We start from the raw sequence: 16,798 nt of genomic DNA, 5'->3' as shown, positions 1-16,798 counted from the left end.
AGAGTAGGACTAGAACACAGCATCTCCAAGTTTCTAGCCTGATGCCTTAACCACTACACCAAAATAGCTCTTATATACTGTATATGTAGGTCGGTAGGGGTGTGTGTGTGTGTGTGTGTGTGTGTGTGTGTGTATGTGTTTGTAGATATAGCTAGATAGTAATATTTTCTCTTTCCTCAGCAGCAGTGAATTTGAAGCACACTATCCATCCATAAACACATATGGAATTATTTAAGTCATATATTGACAAAATGTTCAGTATTTTTAAAATTAAAAGTTGATTCATCACATAACATGGATTAATATTTCAAAGTGTCCAAAAACAAAGTTTGAAAATGTGAATAATAGCTTTCAATTCTTAAGGTGTGATTAAATATACTACTATATACTAATAAAGTGCTCTTTTATAATTGCAAGTTGTGTTGTACATAGCACTCTTTAATAACTTTTAAACTAGAAGGAATTGGGACTTTACATAGCAACCTTTTAATAATGGCTCATACTTTGTGATTTCAGTCCTGTATGTTTACATATGGGCAAGGTAACTTTTAACTAATATATCAATATTTAATAATTAACATTGTGATATAGATATAAAATTATTTATTTTGGCAGGTCTCTGTTTTCTTACCATACATGAGATACCAAAATATTCTGGATTTGGACTAATGCTTCCAGGGTATATGTATGGCTCTGAAGTATGTAAAAGAAAAAAAGCCACTTCAAAGTATTTGAGTTCTTGCTTCCCACTTTAAAAAATGAAAATATACACTACCTAGAATACTTCTACCTTGTTAGATAGCCTACGTGAGACTTTAAATATGTAGATTTTAATAACTGTTAACAGGTTTCTTATGTGCAGTTTCAAAATGCTGTATATTTACATACATACGTATATATCTCACACACACACACACACACACACACACACACACACACACACACACATATATATATATATATATATATATATATATATATATATATATATATATATATATATATATATACACATACATACATACACATGGAATTTCCACAATATTCATAGAAACTATAATTATAATCCAGCCATTATACTAAGATTTTAATGAATTAGAGGAAAATATTTTACAGACTATTTAATATTAGGGCACTTCAACTGTAACAGTTTATGTCAGCGCTTCCAGTGAAAAAAATAGTATATGCAGGTAGTTATTGCCTAATATGAGGGAAGACAAGACAATATAACATTTCAAGAAAAAAGTGTTTCCCAAATAAAGGTAAGAGATAAAATAATGTCCTTCATTATATACAGATTCTTGGACCTTTAACTAAAACATACAAAGCAGACATATTATTTTTATTGGATTATTAGTCTCTTAGTACTTCGTTACAGCTACTAAGTAGGACAAAATACAGTACAGGTAGTCTTCAACTTATAACAGTCCATTTAGTGACTGTTCAGTTACAGCAGCACTGAAAAAGTGACATAACTTTTTTCACACTTATGACCATTGCAGCATCCCCATGGCCATGTGATCAAAATTTAGACATTTGACAACTGACTCATATTAATAATGTGGCAGTGTCCCAGGGTTATGTGATCCCCTCTTGTGACCTTTTTACAAGTAAAGTTAATGGGGAAGTCAGATTCACTTAACTCTGTTACTAATTTAACAACTGTAGTGATTCACTTAACAACTGTGGCAAGAAAGATCGTAAAATTCAGCAAAATTCACTTAATAATTGTTTCATTGAGCAACAGAAATTTTGGGATCAGTTGTGGTCATAAAAGTTGAGGACTACCTGTATTTTATTTTTCTCTTCCACTGAATAACTTTAAAAGTGAATTCTAAAGTAATTCATAAAATTATATAGTGCGCTCCTGAAGAAATAATTGCTTCTTTTATTTTTCCCTGCACGCCACCTTGTTATCAGAAAAAGAAGCAACTGTTCTGAAAAATATTGAATTTTTCTCTTTGAAATAAATAAGTTAAAATGATGAATCTATGTTCAAAATAATAAGCCAAAAATAATGAAACAAATTCCAGCAGCTGAATACTGCTTGTCTTGCTTCTTTTTGTTGGATCAATATGATTTTCTGAGGATAAGGATTTGTTGTTAGTTTGCTTACATCAGAGGTGTGAAACTCAAGGCCTGGGGACCGGATCCGGCCCACGGGGTAATTAGAACTCACTGCAGGGCCACCCTGGAAACAGCGAAGGACCGGCCTGCAGTGCTTCTGCCAGCGAAAACGGGCTCCCGAGTTCCATTTTCGGCTGCCAGGGCCTCTACAATACTCTGCCAGTGAAAATGGAGCTCATGAGGGATGCATGTGTTTTCGCTGGCAGAGGGTTGCAGGAGGCCATCCCAGCCAAAAACAGCGATTGGGAGCCCGTTTTCGCTGGCACAGGGCTCAGGCTACCACAGACGCCCCCAACATGAGTGACGTTGAGCTAGCCACATCCACCTTGGCCCCCCCGAGGTCAAATACAACCCTGATGCGGCCCTCAATGAAATTGAGTTTAACACCCCTGGCTTACACCATCATGCTTTAACATACAGGTGACGGGGGTGTGTGGAATACCTGGGTGAACAAATATGTAATCATTACTACTGTATATAAGTACCGACAAAAAGAATGACCATCAATATATACTGATCATAATATAATCTGGAATAATTTTCACCAACCACTATTCAGATGGAGATCATGATCTCTAAGAACTCTTTCAGTTCCTGCATAAAGTACCAGACAGAAAATTTGCCTTCATTCATGCAGTAACTTAGTTAGAAACAAAAGGCAAGCTGATTTATAAAAAAGTTCTTTCAATAGCTTTGTCTTCTTTTTAATTACATCACTTTATAAATGAATATAAAATTGAAGACATTCTATTTTTATCTAACATTACAGGATTATGTAAAAGGCCCACTCATTTGTTTTCATTCTATAAAAAACTTGCTCCTGTAGAAAACCTCATCTGCAGGCAAGGGATTTTTTTTTTTCAGAACAATCCAATAATAGCGCCAGTTTGTACCAGTTAGGACGCTTGTCAGGATTATAGTCATAACTTCAGCTGCTACTCTTTTATGCCAAGTATAAATAATGTATGTTTTTAAATGAGGTAAGGAAAAATCATAATGCGTATGAGGAATTAAAATTTGGCACTTTATCATAATTAAATCAATAAGCTGATACTGATACATTTTCCATGAACAGAAAATAACTATAGCTCATAATAAATTATCAGTTAAATGGATTATGCAAACATTATTTCATTTAATTATCAAGATTCACAATAAATGTAATTTCTGTATTCTAGAATTTCTAGAATTCTTGCTTGCTGTTGGAAAATGTATTTATTATATATACTGGATAGCCTACATATACAGGTAGTCCTTGACTTATGATCACAATTGAGCCCCAAATTTCTGTTGCTAAGCGAGACAGTTGTTAAGTTAGTTTTGCTCATTTTATGGCCATTTTGCCACAGTTGTTAGATAAACTACTGCTGTTAAGTTAGTAACATAATTGTTAAGCAAATCTGGGTTTCCCATTGACCAAAGGGCACAAAAGAGGATCACATGACTCTGGTACACTGCAATTATCATTAATATAAGCCAATTGCCAAACATCCAACCATGGGGTGCTTCAATGGTCTTAAGTGTGAAAAACGGTCATAAGTCACTTTTTTCAGTGCTGTTGTAACTTCAGAAAGTTACTAAACAAATGGTTGTAAGTTGAGGACTACCTGTATTGGAAAATTTTATCTATTTTTATTGCATCATATATAATACCTACTCAAATGTCTGCAAAGTAAATTTACAACGTATTAACTTTTCTCTGTTCTATTATTATGAATATACCTTTATCAAGGATATAACATATTGACATGTGCAAGTACATTTAGAGAAAATACTATTTCCCCTTTTAAAAAGGGAACCTGTACTAATAACAGCACAGAAGGGAAAAAATAGAATAACAGTCAAAGGGACATTATGAAATATCTTTAGCCTAGACAGTTTTATGTCTTCAGTGAGTTAGCAAGTTTGATGCAAAACCCAAAATGATTGCGTATTACGTAGATCATACAAATGATATCCAAGCCTACTATATAACTTCATGGATTATGCCTATTGATAAACTATTAATCTGATATATACAATTTAATATAGAAAATTTTGATTAGAACGGGAGAAATATGCAGCTTCTATTCTGACTGTGGAAGTATTCTCAAGCATAAATAGCTAGTTGCCTTAATGGAACTTTATGAAATGAAAAAATTGGTACATTTTTCAATGAACATTAGTACTTTAAAATTATGTATCATCTAAAAACTTATTTTCACTGTAAAAGACCAGCATAACTTTTAAACTGGAGTTGAAATCTCAGCTGTCTAGACCATACCAAACTGACAATTATTCAACTTCAAAGTTTTCAAGAGTTAAACATATAAATCATGAATGCAGTATAAATTACTTATACAACCTAGCATCAATGAGATACCTGAATTCTTGCATAGTTCTATTAATAAGAAAGGTTTAAAAAGGTTTTTTTAAAAAAACTTTAATGGCACTTACTCAAATGCAAAAAAGAGTCCACTGGTCACCAAAATAAGAACAAATGTCAAGTAGAAGACTCCAGTCTGCCGAGCCATCATGATCCTTCCATTGCAAAAAAATTTGTTTCTTCCAGGAAAAACCTCCCATTTTCTCTTGGAAATGCTTTTCTTCATATGGGGAGACTCCATGGGAGAAGAGGAGCTATGAGTGCTGATCTGACTGTATTCACAGTCTTTCATGGGTCCTCCAACACCACCACCAGGACTCATTAATGGAGAATAAGGAGGAACCCCTCCAGCAACTCTTGCCTAAAACTTCTGAAGAAGACACTATTGGGTGTTTTATTAAAACAAGTTTATCATGGCATTTTAAAAATCCCAATTCTCTGTTAAAGATTTCAAAGCTGTCATTTATGAAATATAAGCACAGTAATTTTTCCCTTCTTCACAATTAAATAAAAACCAAAGTTGAAAGTGCATAATCATAGAATAAAATAGGAATGAAAAAGGCTTAGATATAAAACAGTTGTCAATTAAACATAGAACTTAATGATTTTAAAGCATTCTGCCTTCTGTTTTAAGAAACAGCTCAGTTTTCCTTCACATTCCACTTTTAACGTGGATCAGGTTTTGAGGCAAGCAGTCTCTAATCAAAATCCTCCTCACAAAGATTTCTAAAAAAATTCTTAAAAGTAGAATTTGTATGAATTGTTCTGAACAAAAACCAACTCTAAGTGCAGCAACTGAAAAACACACTATAATATCCAATTTTCTCCCACTATGGTCTTTTTCTTCTTCCTCCCAATGGCAAGAGATTAGTTCCTATTTTTTGTCATTATAAAAGGCCTTTTCAAACGCAAAACAAAAATGCGGTCAGTGCCATCCCTGGAAAAAGGTGGAAGACATGGCAAGTTTCAAGCCAGTCTTCATTTTTTATATATATATACACCACTATAAAAATATGTCAAATTCAAAGGAGGGGGGGAGGGGAATGCAAAAACCAAAGCAAAATACTGCTGTCCTCAGGCCACTTTATTACTGATTCAGCCTTGCCAGGCAAAAATAACTTCTAGTTTTAGAAGTACTGGCTGATCTCTCTCCACTTTTCTCCTTCAAGCCACCGGAGACCCCAAACTGCGCTACACCACCGCAATCCTAGTCCCGTCTTCCAGGAGAAAACAGCAGCAATAGGAACCGTCGAGGAAAACGGCAAGGAGAGTTGGCTTTCTGCTTCTACTTTAATCTGGGTTTATTCCCTGCAGCCGAACAGAAGCAGCCACCTTCACACCCCCGTCTCAACGCCAAGGGGAGCGGAGTTTTGCGGAGAAGCCCCCTGAATCACGGCGGCCGTCGGGGGATCGCCACCAGCAGCAGCAGCCGCCTCCCCCGTCGCCGTCTAGGATCCACGCGGCCCCACTCGAAAAGCGGCTGCAGGCGAGAGAAAGGAGGCGAGCCAGCGTTCACACGCACCCTCTTCGTGGGTCCCCGCGAGGAAAACACGGCCAGTGTTCCGAGGAGGCAGTAGCAAAAGGCGGCAGCTTTCTTCTACGGGGACGCTCCTTGGAGAGAAGCGCACCGGGAAGGGGTCGGGATCACTCAGCACGGTGGGGGCGGCGGCAGGCGGAACCCCCGGGGCAGCCGCCGCCTCCACCTCCCCTTCCGCGGCTCCTGCCTTTCACTTTCATTGTCAGCCGCTTGGAAGGCGGCGGCGGTGGCGGCTCTATCCGTGACGGTCCGCCTCACGGGCTCAGTCTTGGCCGGGGAAGGCAAGGGGGGCTGCTTGCGCGCGTCTCCCACCGCCCACCTCCACACGGCAGGGGCAGCCTCCGATCGGTTTCTTTCATCGACCGGTCGCCTTCCGCGCGCTCGCTCTTTCTCTCTCTCTCTCTCTCTCTCCTTCCCTTCCCCGCAACAGCAGAGGCCGTGTCACTCGGCCCGGCGCGCACGCAGAAGCCGGCGACAGCGACTCCCCAGCGCCCCACGCGGCCGCCGGAGGAAGCGTCTGCCGCTGCCGCCCTTGTCCACCGCCTCCCACTACTGGAACGCCGCTCGCTCGCGCGCTCGCCCACCTGCGGATCACGGGACGCCAAAGGGAGAAACCCCGCCTCTCCACAATTCCCCCCCCACCCCCACAGCTAACTCAAACTCAAAGCGCCGCGCTGTTTGTGGCCGGCTCCTCTATCACCCTAACCCTAACACAAACCCCTCCTGCTCTTTTGCGTCATTCTGGGAAATGTATGCCGGGCCTTTTTTTTTTTTAATTATTATTCCGCGTGGGACGGCGAGATACATAAGAAACGCATAGAAAGGAGGGGTGGGAGAGGGGAAGGGACGAAACTACATATCCCAGAATCCCAAATTCATTTTCCTCGCTCCTCCCTTTTAAATCGCCTAGCAATGTAATCTGTGCGAGGAAGATAGGGATGGGGCAGGAAAGAGATGAGAGATTAAAGGGAGAACGAAAGGGAGGCGGGAGATAATTGATAATTAGTATTAGAACAGAACTAATAGGTAGCTATTTCTAAATATGGCCAGTTTGCCCGGTGAAATGCTCAGTTTTTATTTATTTGTAAGTTTCAGTTAGAGTTACATTGAAACTTACCCAGCAACTTGTCTAAATATGGAAGTTGTTATTCGTCGTGCCTGGAGGGTTCCGGAACCTGGGTCAAACCACCGGCTTAACTGAATGAATTGAATTGTGTTAAATCTGTTGAGAACCCACAAAACTTTTAATGCTATTTATACCGTTTCCTTTGAGTTTATTGACGTCTGCTTTCGAGTTTTCTGCTCTACGGTTCTTTCTGTTATTCCCATGGTATTTCCTATTATAACTATGTTAATTTTGCCATTTTCTTTTACTTTACAAACTTGCCCGCACTTTTTAATTTTTACATTGTATTATGAGCCATGCTAACACCCACACAGATTACCAAAATGTTCAAAAAGTTATTTTGAATATATTAGAGGGAAGTGGTTACGTTATGCAGGTTCAGATTTTTGTTAAATACAAAGATTCAGGCCCCAAATGATTTAGATTTACAAAGGAAATCTTGCTTTGTGATTTTTGGAAATTGAGTGGTGCTCCACGAATTAGAGATCATGCTAGTCACAAATCATTTCAATATACTAATATATTAATAACATTAACAATATACCAACGTAATGGATTTTCATTATATTGATTTTATTGTAAAAAAAAGCTTCAAATAGAAATGGAAATACAAAGAAATGTAAGGCAATCATTCCAATTTGCCTTTTAATGTAATTTGGAAAAGTATGCTGTATGGAATATTAGCTTCCTACAAAGAAATAGTGATGTCATAAAATATGTTGCTCCCAATATAGAAATATTTAAAATATTACATCTTAAAAGTGTCAAGTTTAAACACACACCACACAGAGAAAATGTTAATGAGCTGTTTATTTCATAGAGCAAAGTACAAGAATCTACATTAATTGAAACTGGAAGGTATTTTGGCATTTCTCAATGTCAGCCATGGGGGTAATAAAATTAACTATAATATATTTTTATTCTTAAAATGTTTCAGTTGCTGTATATTAAAAAAGATTAGAATGATAGTTCAATGCATGCAAATGGGCAAATCCTGCTGAACTTAGGGATTTAGTCTATAAAATATAAAACTAATATCAATTCCTGGCATGTGGCACCCACATTGCACAACTGAAAATTAAGTGGTAAAGATTACTAAATTTTAGCAGCATTTTCTTCCTGTTTTCTTGAATGGGAATGGGAGGCTTCAAGAAACAAATTGTTCTACCCTTAAATCCCACCTTTAAAACATTTCCCTGAAATCTTAGATTTCTAGATCAGGGGTGTCAAACTCATGACATGTCACATGACATACCACAACTTTTTTCCCCTTCGCTAAACCAGGGGTGGGCTTTGTCAGCGCGTGATGCATCCGGTCTGTGGGCCGCAAGTTTGACACTCCTGTTCTACATGAAGCCCCAATTACAGCAAATGATGCAAAGTATCTGTATCATTTGTCAGTTATACCATTATGCATATGTTGGCACTTGCCCTACCCCATGCTTCCCATGGCTGAAATTAAGATGTGATCTCTTCCCTTTTTTGTATTTTGGACTACTTGAGAATGCCCCCAGGCAGTGAACTACTAAAATAATTAAAAAGCCCAACATTATCAGCCATTTTCTTTCAGTAGTGAGTTCCACTTACCTTCACTACCACTTCGGAACCAGGAGCGTAGAAGCGCTTCGCTCACATGCGGCACTTCTACGCATGCACAGAACCTTCTGCGTATGCACAGAATGTCCATGATGACATCCGGGCAGGTGGGTGGAGCCTCCCGCCACTGCCACTACCTGTTCCCCCAAACCAGGATGAACCAGTAGAAACCCACCACTGTTTTCTTTTCAATAATATCAGCAAAAAAACACTTTCTCCTGGTAGATCATAATGATGTTGCATAGTAGTGTTCCCCGATTTAGGGGAAGTTTCCCATTTTTGCCATATAATGCAAAGTAAACAAGCAATTTGAAATAAAAATTATAACTGATGTCTGAGAATAGTATTTGTATTTTATTTATTTATTTGTATCCTGCCTTTATTAATTTTACAAAGAACTCAAGGCAGCAAACATATCCAACATACCTTCTTTCTTTTATATTCTCCATAATAACAACCCTATGGGATGAGAGGGAGAGAGAAATGCTCATGAATCTGAAGATACAATAATTTGTGGAGTAGACCCACTGCAAACAACCACTTCAAAGCAATTTAAGTCCTATTGATTTGAATGAATATGTTCTAAATATAACACAATCTATATTAAATCTGTTGTTTCTAGTATATTTCATGGGCATTAGTTGACAGGACATGGGAATTAAGACATTTTAAATGTCTTCGATTTCTTATTCAGTCCAGTTGAAGGGTTAATGCAGTTGTGAGGACATAGGCAAATGCCAATTCAGAATTAATATCAACTGAACTAAGCTGTTGGGTTGTGCTATTGCTGGAACAGGCCTGCTAATAACAATGTGAACTCTAGCCCTGAGGGTTTAGCTGACTTCAAATACAGGAAGGGCAAAGGTCTTCATACCCTTTTTTCTTTCTGTCATCCTACTAGCAACAGAACTATCTAGTAAATAACTCCATAGCATAAATACTGTTACTAGCCTACACTTTCTAATGGTAATTATACAAGGCAATTGCCTAGAAATAAAAAAAAATGGCAGACTTCATGCTGTTTATTTTAGATTTTTTCAAACTTGGCAACTCTTAAAACATGTGGAATTCAACAGCCAGAATTCTGGCTGGAGAATTCTGGGAATTGAAGTCCATAAATCTTAAACTTGTCAAGTCTGAAAAAACAGTGGTTTATTCTAGCTGCCGAGCCCAAACACATTTTTTCCTCACTCACATGTAACTAAGTCAATGTATTTTCAAACCAGCAAACAAAGCTTGCTGAGCTGACCTTTTTCTTGTTTGAATAATCAGCAATGGATCTTAGGATCCTAGGTCAATTTTGAAAAAAGCTTAGTGACTGCTTATAATACTAAGGTAAATTCCCACAAGCATAAAAAGCTATGCAGTTCTACTTCAGCAGATACTAACAAGCTAATTCAATATTTGCCTGTTTGTTAAAGTAAGAAAGTACAAGAAGACTTAACAGGATCAAGACATCTTGCTAAGCCAAAAACCTAAGGATCAAAATAGGAATAGCACAACTTAGATTGCCCTTATTGTTGATTCCATCATTCCTCCAATTGTAACTCAAGTTTTTGAGGGTTGATAAGAGTAAAACATAGGGTGCCAGGCCAGCTTGAAAATTATGAGAGGAGGAATGAATTGAATTCATTAAACTAAAACATACAGCTCCTGGATCTGGGCTACAAAAATCAGAGTAACTATGAGATGATGGCAATGGGATACAGAAAAGTCTAAAAATGTCAGCTAGTAGTCTTGCAGATTATTGCAACCCTATTGTTGGTATAACCTTCAAGCTGTGGTTTAGCCTGCAAATTATACTTAAAAGAAAGGTCTCAGGAAATATTTTTATAATACTGCTATTCCACAATTCATAACATACATGTACACTAGAGCAGGTATACAGAGATCTTCAAGTTCTCCATCATCACTATTACTGGTGAAACAAAAGCATTTATTTTAGTGCTTTTATGATACATAACCTTTAATTTAGGCTGGGGATGTGAATGTATAAACCAGTGGTCGCCAACTGGTGATCCGGGGACCACTGGTGGTCCACGAGAAAATTTTGGTGGTCCATGGAGAAATCTTAGTATTTTTCCGGGTGCACCCTGGTGGAGGAGCTGCTCCAGGATGACCAATAGGCCACTCCTGTGAGTGTGATACTACAGTTCTGGAACATGGGACCAACTGTGGCGGGGCTGGAAATCTCTGCCCTGGGGTGGCATGTGCAATGTGCAACTTTGCAGATGGTGCAATACGCAAAAAAGAGCACAGCCCTCTCCATCCGGAATGAAATAATGGTGCTGTTGCCGCGGCAAGGGAGGGGGCGGCAAAAGCGGGCCGAAGCAGCGATTGCAATGGCTGGAAGCTGCGGGAGCGATGCAATACTTGCACTTCTTCCGGCCCTTGTTGGTGCTCCATGCACCTCGGTCTCTCAGGGAGTTGTTTGACTTCCTCTCAGCCCCAAGACACTGGTTGGCCCATGAGATGAGAGAGAAAGAGAATGAGAGAGAGAATCAGAGAGAGAATGAAACAGAGAGAGAGAAAGAGGCAGAGAGAGAGAAAGAAAGAGAATCAGAATGAGACAGAGAGAAAGAATGAAAGAGACAGAATAAAAAAGAGAATGAGAGAGAGAGAGAAAGAGACAGAGAATCAGAGAGAGAATGAGAGAGAGAGAATGGGAAAGAATCAGAATGAGAGAGAATGAGAAACAGAAAGAGAATCAGAGAGAAAGAGAGAGAATGAAAGAGAGAATCAGAGAGAGAGAGAATCAGAATGAGAGAATCAGAATGAGAGAGAGAGTGGGGAGGGAGAGAGAGAGTGGGGGGGAGAGAGAAAGAGATGAGAGAGAAAATGAGTGGGAGACAGAGAAAGAGGGGGAGAGAGAGAGAAAGAGAGAGGAGGGAGAGTACCTGAAGGACCCCATCCTGTCACTGGGAGTCCAGGTGCTTCAGCAAGCAGCTTGCTGGATTTGTATTAGTGGTCCACGGGATTTAATATTATGAACTTGGTGGTCCCTGAGGTCCAAAAGGTTGGGGACCCCTGGTATAAACTACTCTTTAGGGTACTCTTTGCTAGATCTACATATCTTCAAAAAGATAGACAAGCATCAAATAGTCGCAAAGACATTAAGAGAACACTAGCTTTTGCTACCAATACCAATTAATGATCATGTTTGAAGCCCAGTATAGTAGTGTCCTTATAGTAATTGTTCCCTGTGCCAAAGTATGATTTGTTGAAATTTATACAACATGCCAAATGAAAACTAAGCAAATTAACTAACCAAACCAATTTCTTGGAGGTTTAAAGTCTAGATCTGACACATTTAGGGATCCAGGATACAAAACATTTTGATGCAATCAATTATTCAGCCCAGAGGTGGGTTTCAGCAGATTCTGACCAGTTCTGGAGAACCGGTAGCGGAAATTTTGAGTAGTTCAGAGAACCGGTAGTAAAAATTCTGACTGGCCTCGCCCCCATCTATTCTCTGCCTCCCAATTCCCAGCTGATTCGGAGAAAATGGGGACTTTGCAGTAACCTTCCCCTGGAGTGGGTTGGGAATGGAGATTTTACAGTATCCTTCCCCTGCCATGCCCACCAAGCCACGCCCACCAAGCCATGCCATGCCCACCAAGCCACACCCACAGAACTGGTAGTAAAAAAATTTGAAACCCACCACTGATTCAGCCTCATGAAAGAAATTAAGCTTAGTCACATATCACACAGGAGACAATTTACCTTAACTTATTTTCCAATATCTACATACCATTATTTCTTAGAATTCAGTAATCTATAAGATTTGCCAGAGCCAATCAGAAGTAGTGCTAGAGAAGAACAAACATTCTGAAGAGAGAACTGCTAACATTGACCTTTCCAAAGGCTGAAGTTAGATAAGATTTTTATTCTGAGAAATACCACAATTCTGCTTTTCTACATCTCATGCCATCTTACCTGTTAGATCTAGAGTTCCTTGTACAGGAGAAAATTATTGTAAATAATCTGTTTCAAGACTGGCAGGTATGTTAATTTGTGAACACCAACACACAAAAACAAGGTGTTTGCTCACCTTTTAGACACATTTATCATATTGATTTGGAAAAGAAAAAGACAGTCTTGAGTTTGTTAACACTTTCCTGGACAGTGGCTGTATTAATTTTCAGGACAGAAGAAATTTACTAAACTCATTAAAAATCTATGTAATATAAAAAGTTGATATAAACTGTATCATATGAATTAAAAGCCTAGTAAGTAAAGTACTACTACTAGAAGTGCCTAGGAAAACATAAATACTTTATTATAACTCAATATTCATTTATGCAGGAAATAAATTAAATCAGATACAGCATCATCTACATACAGAAAGCAATAATTTGTTCTCCATATAAATATAATTCTTGAACCTCGGATTTTTCTGGATTTCTTTCAGTTAGTTAATTGAATTAATTAGTTTAATTTAACAAAACTCAAAAGATTTGGGAATAGAACATTCCAGGGAATTTTGGACTATGCCAGATTATTTCCCAAGCCATGGTGTTCCAGGAGTGGTTTGACTATGCTCAAAAACAAATTCTCCACATCAGAAATAGTTTAGTACATCCCAGTACAGTTCTGTTCTGAATAGATGAACTGAGCATCCATGAATATAGCACAATTGGATGGGTTCACTAACATATTATGCTAAAGCCAAATGAATCACATAGCATCATAGCTATTCATAGCATCAATTTATATGCTGCTCAAGTCCAGAGACTTAAGCATTATTGTATAGTGCAATGTGTGAATCCTGTTAATGCATCTGAGAATATCATGTCCTTTGCCAGGCACTAGAATCAAATACTGTACACAAGTCCTGTTATATAGATATAAAAATAAAATTCTACCTATTTTTCCAACATATTGCCCTTTTTTCAATGATTTTCATTTTCATATCTAGAGATTTACAAATTGGCTTAGTAAGATAAATTCCCATTGAAAGTTTCCCTATATGTAGAACTGCCCTGCAACTTCTTGTGTTTCAGGAATGGCACAAAACTTGTTGAAGTCTGCGTTTCTTGGGTCTGGGTGGGAAGATCTCAAATACCTTCCTTTCTACTTTCCGATGGTGCTGGATTGAAGGGAGATGCCCTGAGTGGAAGGCTAAGAATTTCCCCCCTGGACAGACTAAGGAGTATCATCAGGATATTGGACAAGTGGTAGTTTATTATCATTATTTTTACTGGAAATAAAAGGGTGAGCTACAGCAGATTTAATTTAAACAAATTGAATAACTTCATTTAAAAAAAAAGAATGCTTAAGATAACATTACAAATTAGCACGCGAGCGTCCTTGATTCCTTTTCCATCTGTATCCTTTTTACTTCACTGTATCTTTTTAAAACAGAGATAGTGGACTTGACTTTTTGATCCCTCCCCCATGGATAAATAAAACTTGAATAAATTGTTTATTGATTTGGGAAACATTACAGAAGTCTTTCCAGCTGAAGAAAGGGCAGACATCGTCTAAAGTAATGCACATCATAATTCATCATTGAATCTGACACAATCTTAAGCAGATACATTCCTTTTCCTTCCCTTTTCCTGTATAAAGACCCTGGTTTTAGGCAAAAAGCATTTTATGGCTGGATTTACACAGCATGTTAACTCATCATGTGTCTCAGCACAATGCACACATCCAGCCATTGTCTAAATTGACAGATAATAGCAAACAAGAATTTGATCCTAGTTGGTTAACTTGCCATGGTCTTCCTGAGAGAAGGGGATGCTTTTTTCATACAGTATTCAATTACAGTTGACCCTAACATTTCCATGCAGCTAACATCATTATTTGAGGAACCACAAGAAATGTAGCAATTAATAACCTAACATCAAGATAGTCCTCAACTTATAACCATCGCAATCATGTGATTGCAAGACATTGCAACTGGCTGTAAATATGAGCCAGTTGCCAAGAACCTAAACCTCATGTGACAACGGGAGTAGCATGATGGTAATAAGCGCAAATACAGTTCATAAAGCACTTTTTCTGAGGCTGTTATCAATGTCCCTCAACTTACAAGGGCAATTGACAGGGGGTTGGACTAGAAGACCTCCAAGGTCCCTTCCAACTCCTGTTCTGTTCTGTTCTGTTCTGATATCAATCTGGGACTGATTTAAATCAGTCCCTTTTCAGCAGATGCTCTTAAAGCTCAGATGCAGTTCCAAGTATGAAATGTTTTGAGGATCACAAGGGACTGCCTGTAATTCTGCTGTGGTATGCGGAATGGTATGTGGTATGCGGAGAGACATCGTGGAGTGTCTGCTCAGCAGAAAGACTTGAGGGAAGAGGCAAAAAAAGGATCCTTTAATAAAGAAAAGGATTTCATTCCTAGGTAATACATCTCACTTGAGGTTGCAAACCTAGAAGGAACTTTCCCCACAAACATATTATCTCACCAAAGTTAGAAATGATATTTCATGATTAAAGGGGGAACATCAATGTCAGAATCATCAGCTCTTTCCAATGTCAGAATAAAAAAAACATGAATCAGTGCATAAGCATGAAAGCTGACTAGGCAATATTGAGTCAGTCACTCTTGGCCAGTCCAACCTACCTCATAGGATTGTTTCTGTAGGGGGGGAAAGGAGGCAGGGACATTAAAACTTTAGCTCTTAGTTTAAAGGTGGGGTACAAATCCACTAAAAAGAATCTTTTCTCAGCTAATCAACCTCACAAGATTGTTGTGTGGACAAAATAAGTAAGGAAAGAGCCAGTTCTGAGCGTGCTCTGAGCTGTCTTGAAGAAAAATGTCATATCAAATATAACAGGAAATCTCAACCTGTGATCCGCGGACCCCTGGTAAGGGTGTGATGTCGTCACAGAGTGTCTGCAAAGCAGGGGTGAAATGCTCCTAGTTTGGACCGGATTGCCCAATTCGGTAGCGATGGCGGCGGATGGTTTGGAGAACTGGTAGCAAAAATCCCTGCACGCCCCCCAATGCCCAACTGAACAGCACGATCATCAGAGTCTGTTTTTTTTTACTTTTAAAAGCATTTTTTAAAATGCTTTTTTAAAAAAATGCATTTTCTACAATCTCTGCTGAAGAAGTTGTAGAAAAAATGCTTTTAAAAGTTTAAAAAAAAAGTTGGCCACGCCCATCCAGTCACATTACCCCCCCCCCGCCACCAAGCCACGCCCACAAAACCGGTAGTAACAAATTTTATATTTCACCACTGCTGCAAAGGCTTGAAGAAACATTATGATTTAAATCTTGAATTAAGTCTTGTGGGTCTGTGGCCGTGGTTTGTGGCCACAAAAGGCATTTGTGGCGAAGGTTGAGGACCCCTGATACATAACATAAATGAACCTCTTAACTTAGGCAGTATTGTATACAAAATTGTCATTGAATTATAAATCTTTTTTCCTGAACTGTATTGTTTTAAATGCCAAATGAGAATAGACCCAAACAAATGTAAACACTATAGGATGACTCCATCTAAGCAAGTACATTAGTGCAGGCAATTTATCTCTTAATTAGATAAAGCATTATGTGTATTTATGATGCTATAAAACCACTGATCAATGCCAGCATGAAATGTTTACTAGGAAACTTCAGCCAGGGCAGCATAAATGGTTCTGGGAAACTAAAGATAGGCTCGCTAAAGAAGGAAAGTGTACATAATGGTTTCTACATAAGAACAGATAAGTCTGATGGAAAGAATTACTGCATAATTTATTTACTTATACATTTTAGGCAATGACTTCTAGCATGTGCACCTTTTTCAAAAGTCTCAGGCTGATTAGCAATAGATAGGAGACCTGTACAGAAAATGCCCATTTAAAATCGGACTCATCAGACTCCATTCCTCCTTTCAGTTCTAAATTGCATAATGAACTTTACGCAATTCTTACCTAAATCATCCTTTGGAAGCAATGAGAGACCAGGACTCTTGGAGCGATTTTGAAACTTGTACAGGCTCATGTAGAAATCTTTCAGGGTAGAGTTATTTTTATTTGATTATGTGCATCAGGTCAGTTCAATTCTTAGCAACATAGACTTTTTTTTCTCTCTTTCCGTCCTACTATT

The 16,798-nt window shown here is 38.5% G+C and overlaps 1 protein-coding gene across 4 annotated transcripts in view; it reads right to left on the bottom strand.

Annotated features, from left to right (window-relative positions):
• ZDHHC14 (zDHHC palmitoyltransferase 14) overlaps window positions 1-6,754 on the bottom strand; it is a 68,695-nt gene extending 61,941 nt beyond the window's left edge. For 2 of the 4 annotated variants that reach the window (XM_034428570.3, XM_034428572.3), the window contains exon 1: window positions 4,564-6,754. In XM_034428570.3, coding sequence (XP_034284461.2) covers window positions 4,564-4,814 — 251 coding nt within the window. In that variant the 5' untranslated portion in view covers window positions 4,815-6,754. The remainder of the gene's footprint in view (window positions 1-4,563) is intronic. The other 2 variants (XM_034428571.3, XM_034428573.3) reach the window with 1 other exon arrangement.
• Window positions 6,755-16,798: the final 10,044 nt, after the last annotated feature.

Source organism: Pantherophis guttatus, chromosome 1, assembly GCF_059756535.1.
Source record: "Pantherophis guttatus breed Tessera chromosome 1, ASM5975653v1, whole genome shotgun sequence".
In the NCBI taxonomy this organism is placed as follows: Eukaryota; Metazoa; Chordata; class Lepidosauria; order Squamata; family Colubridae; genus Pantherophis; species Pantherophis guttatus.
The sequence above is the reverse complement of the archived record's forward strand: the minus strand, read 5'-3'. Positions and strand labels throughout refer to the sequence as shown.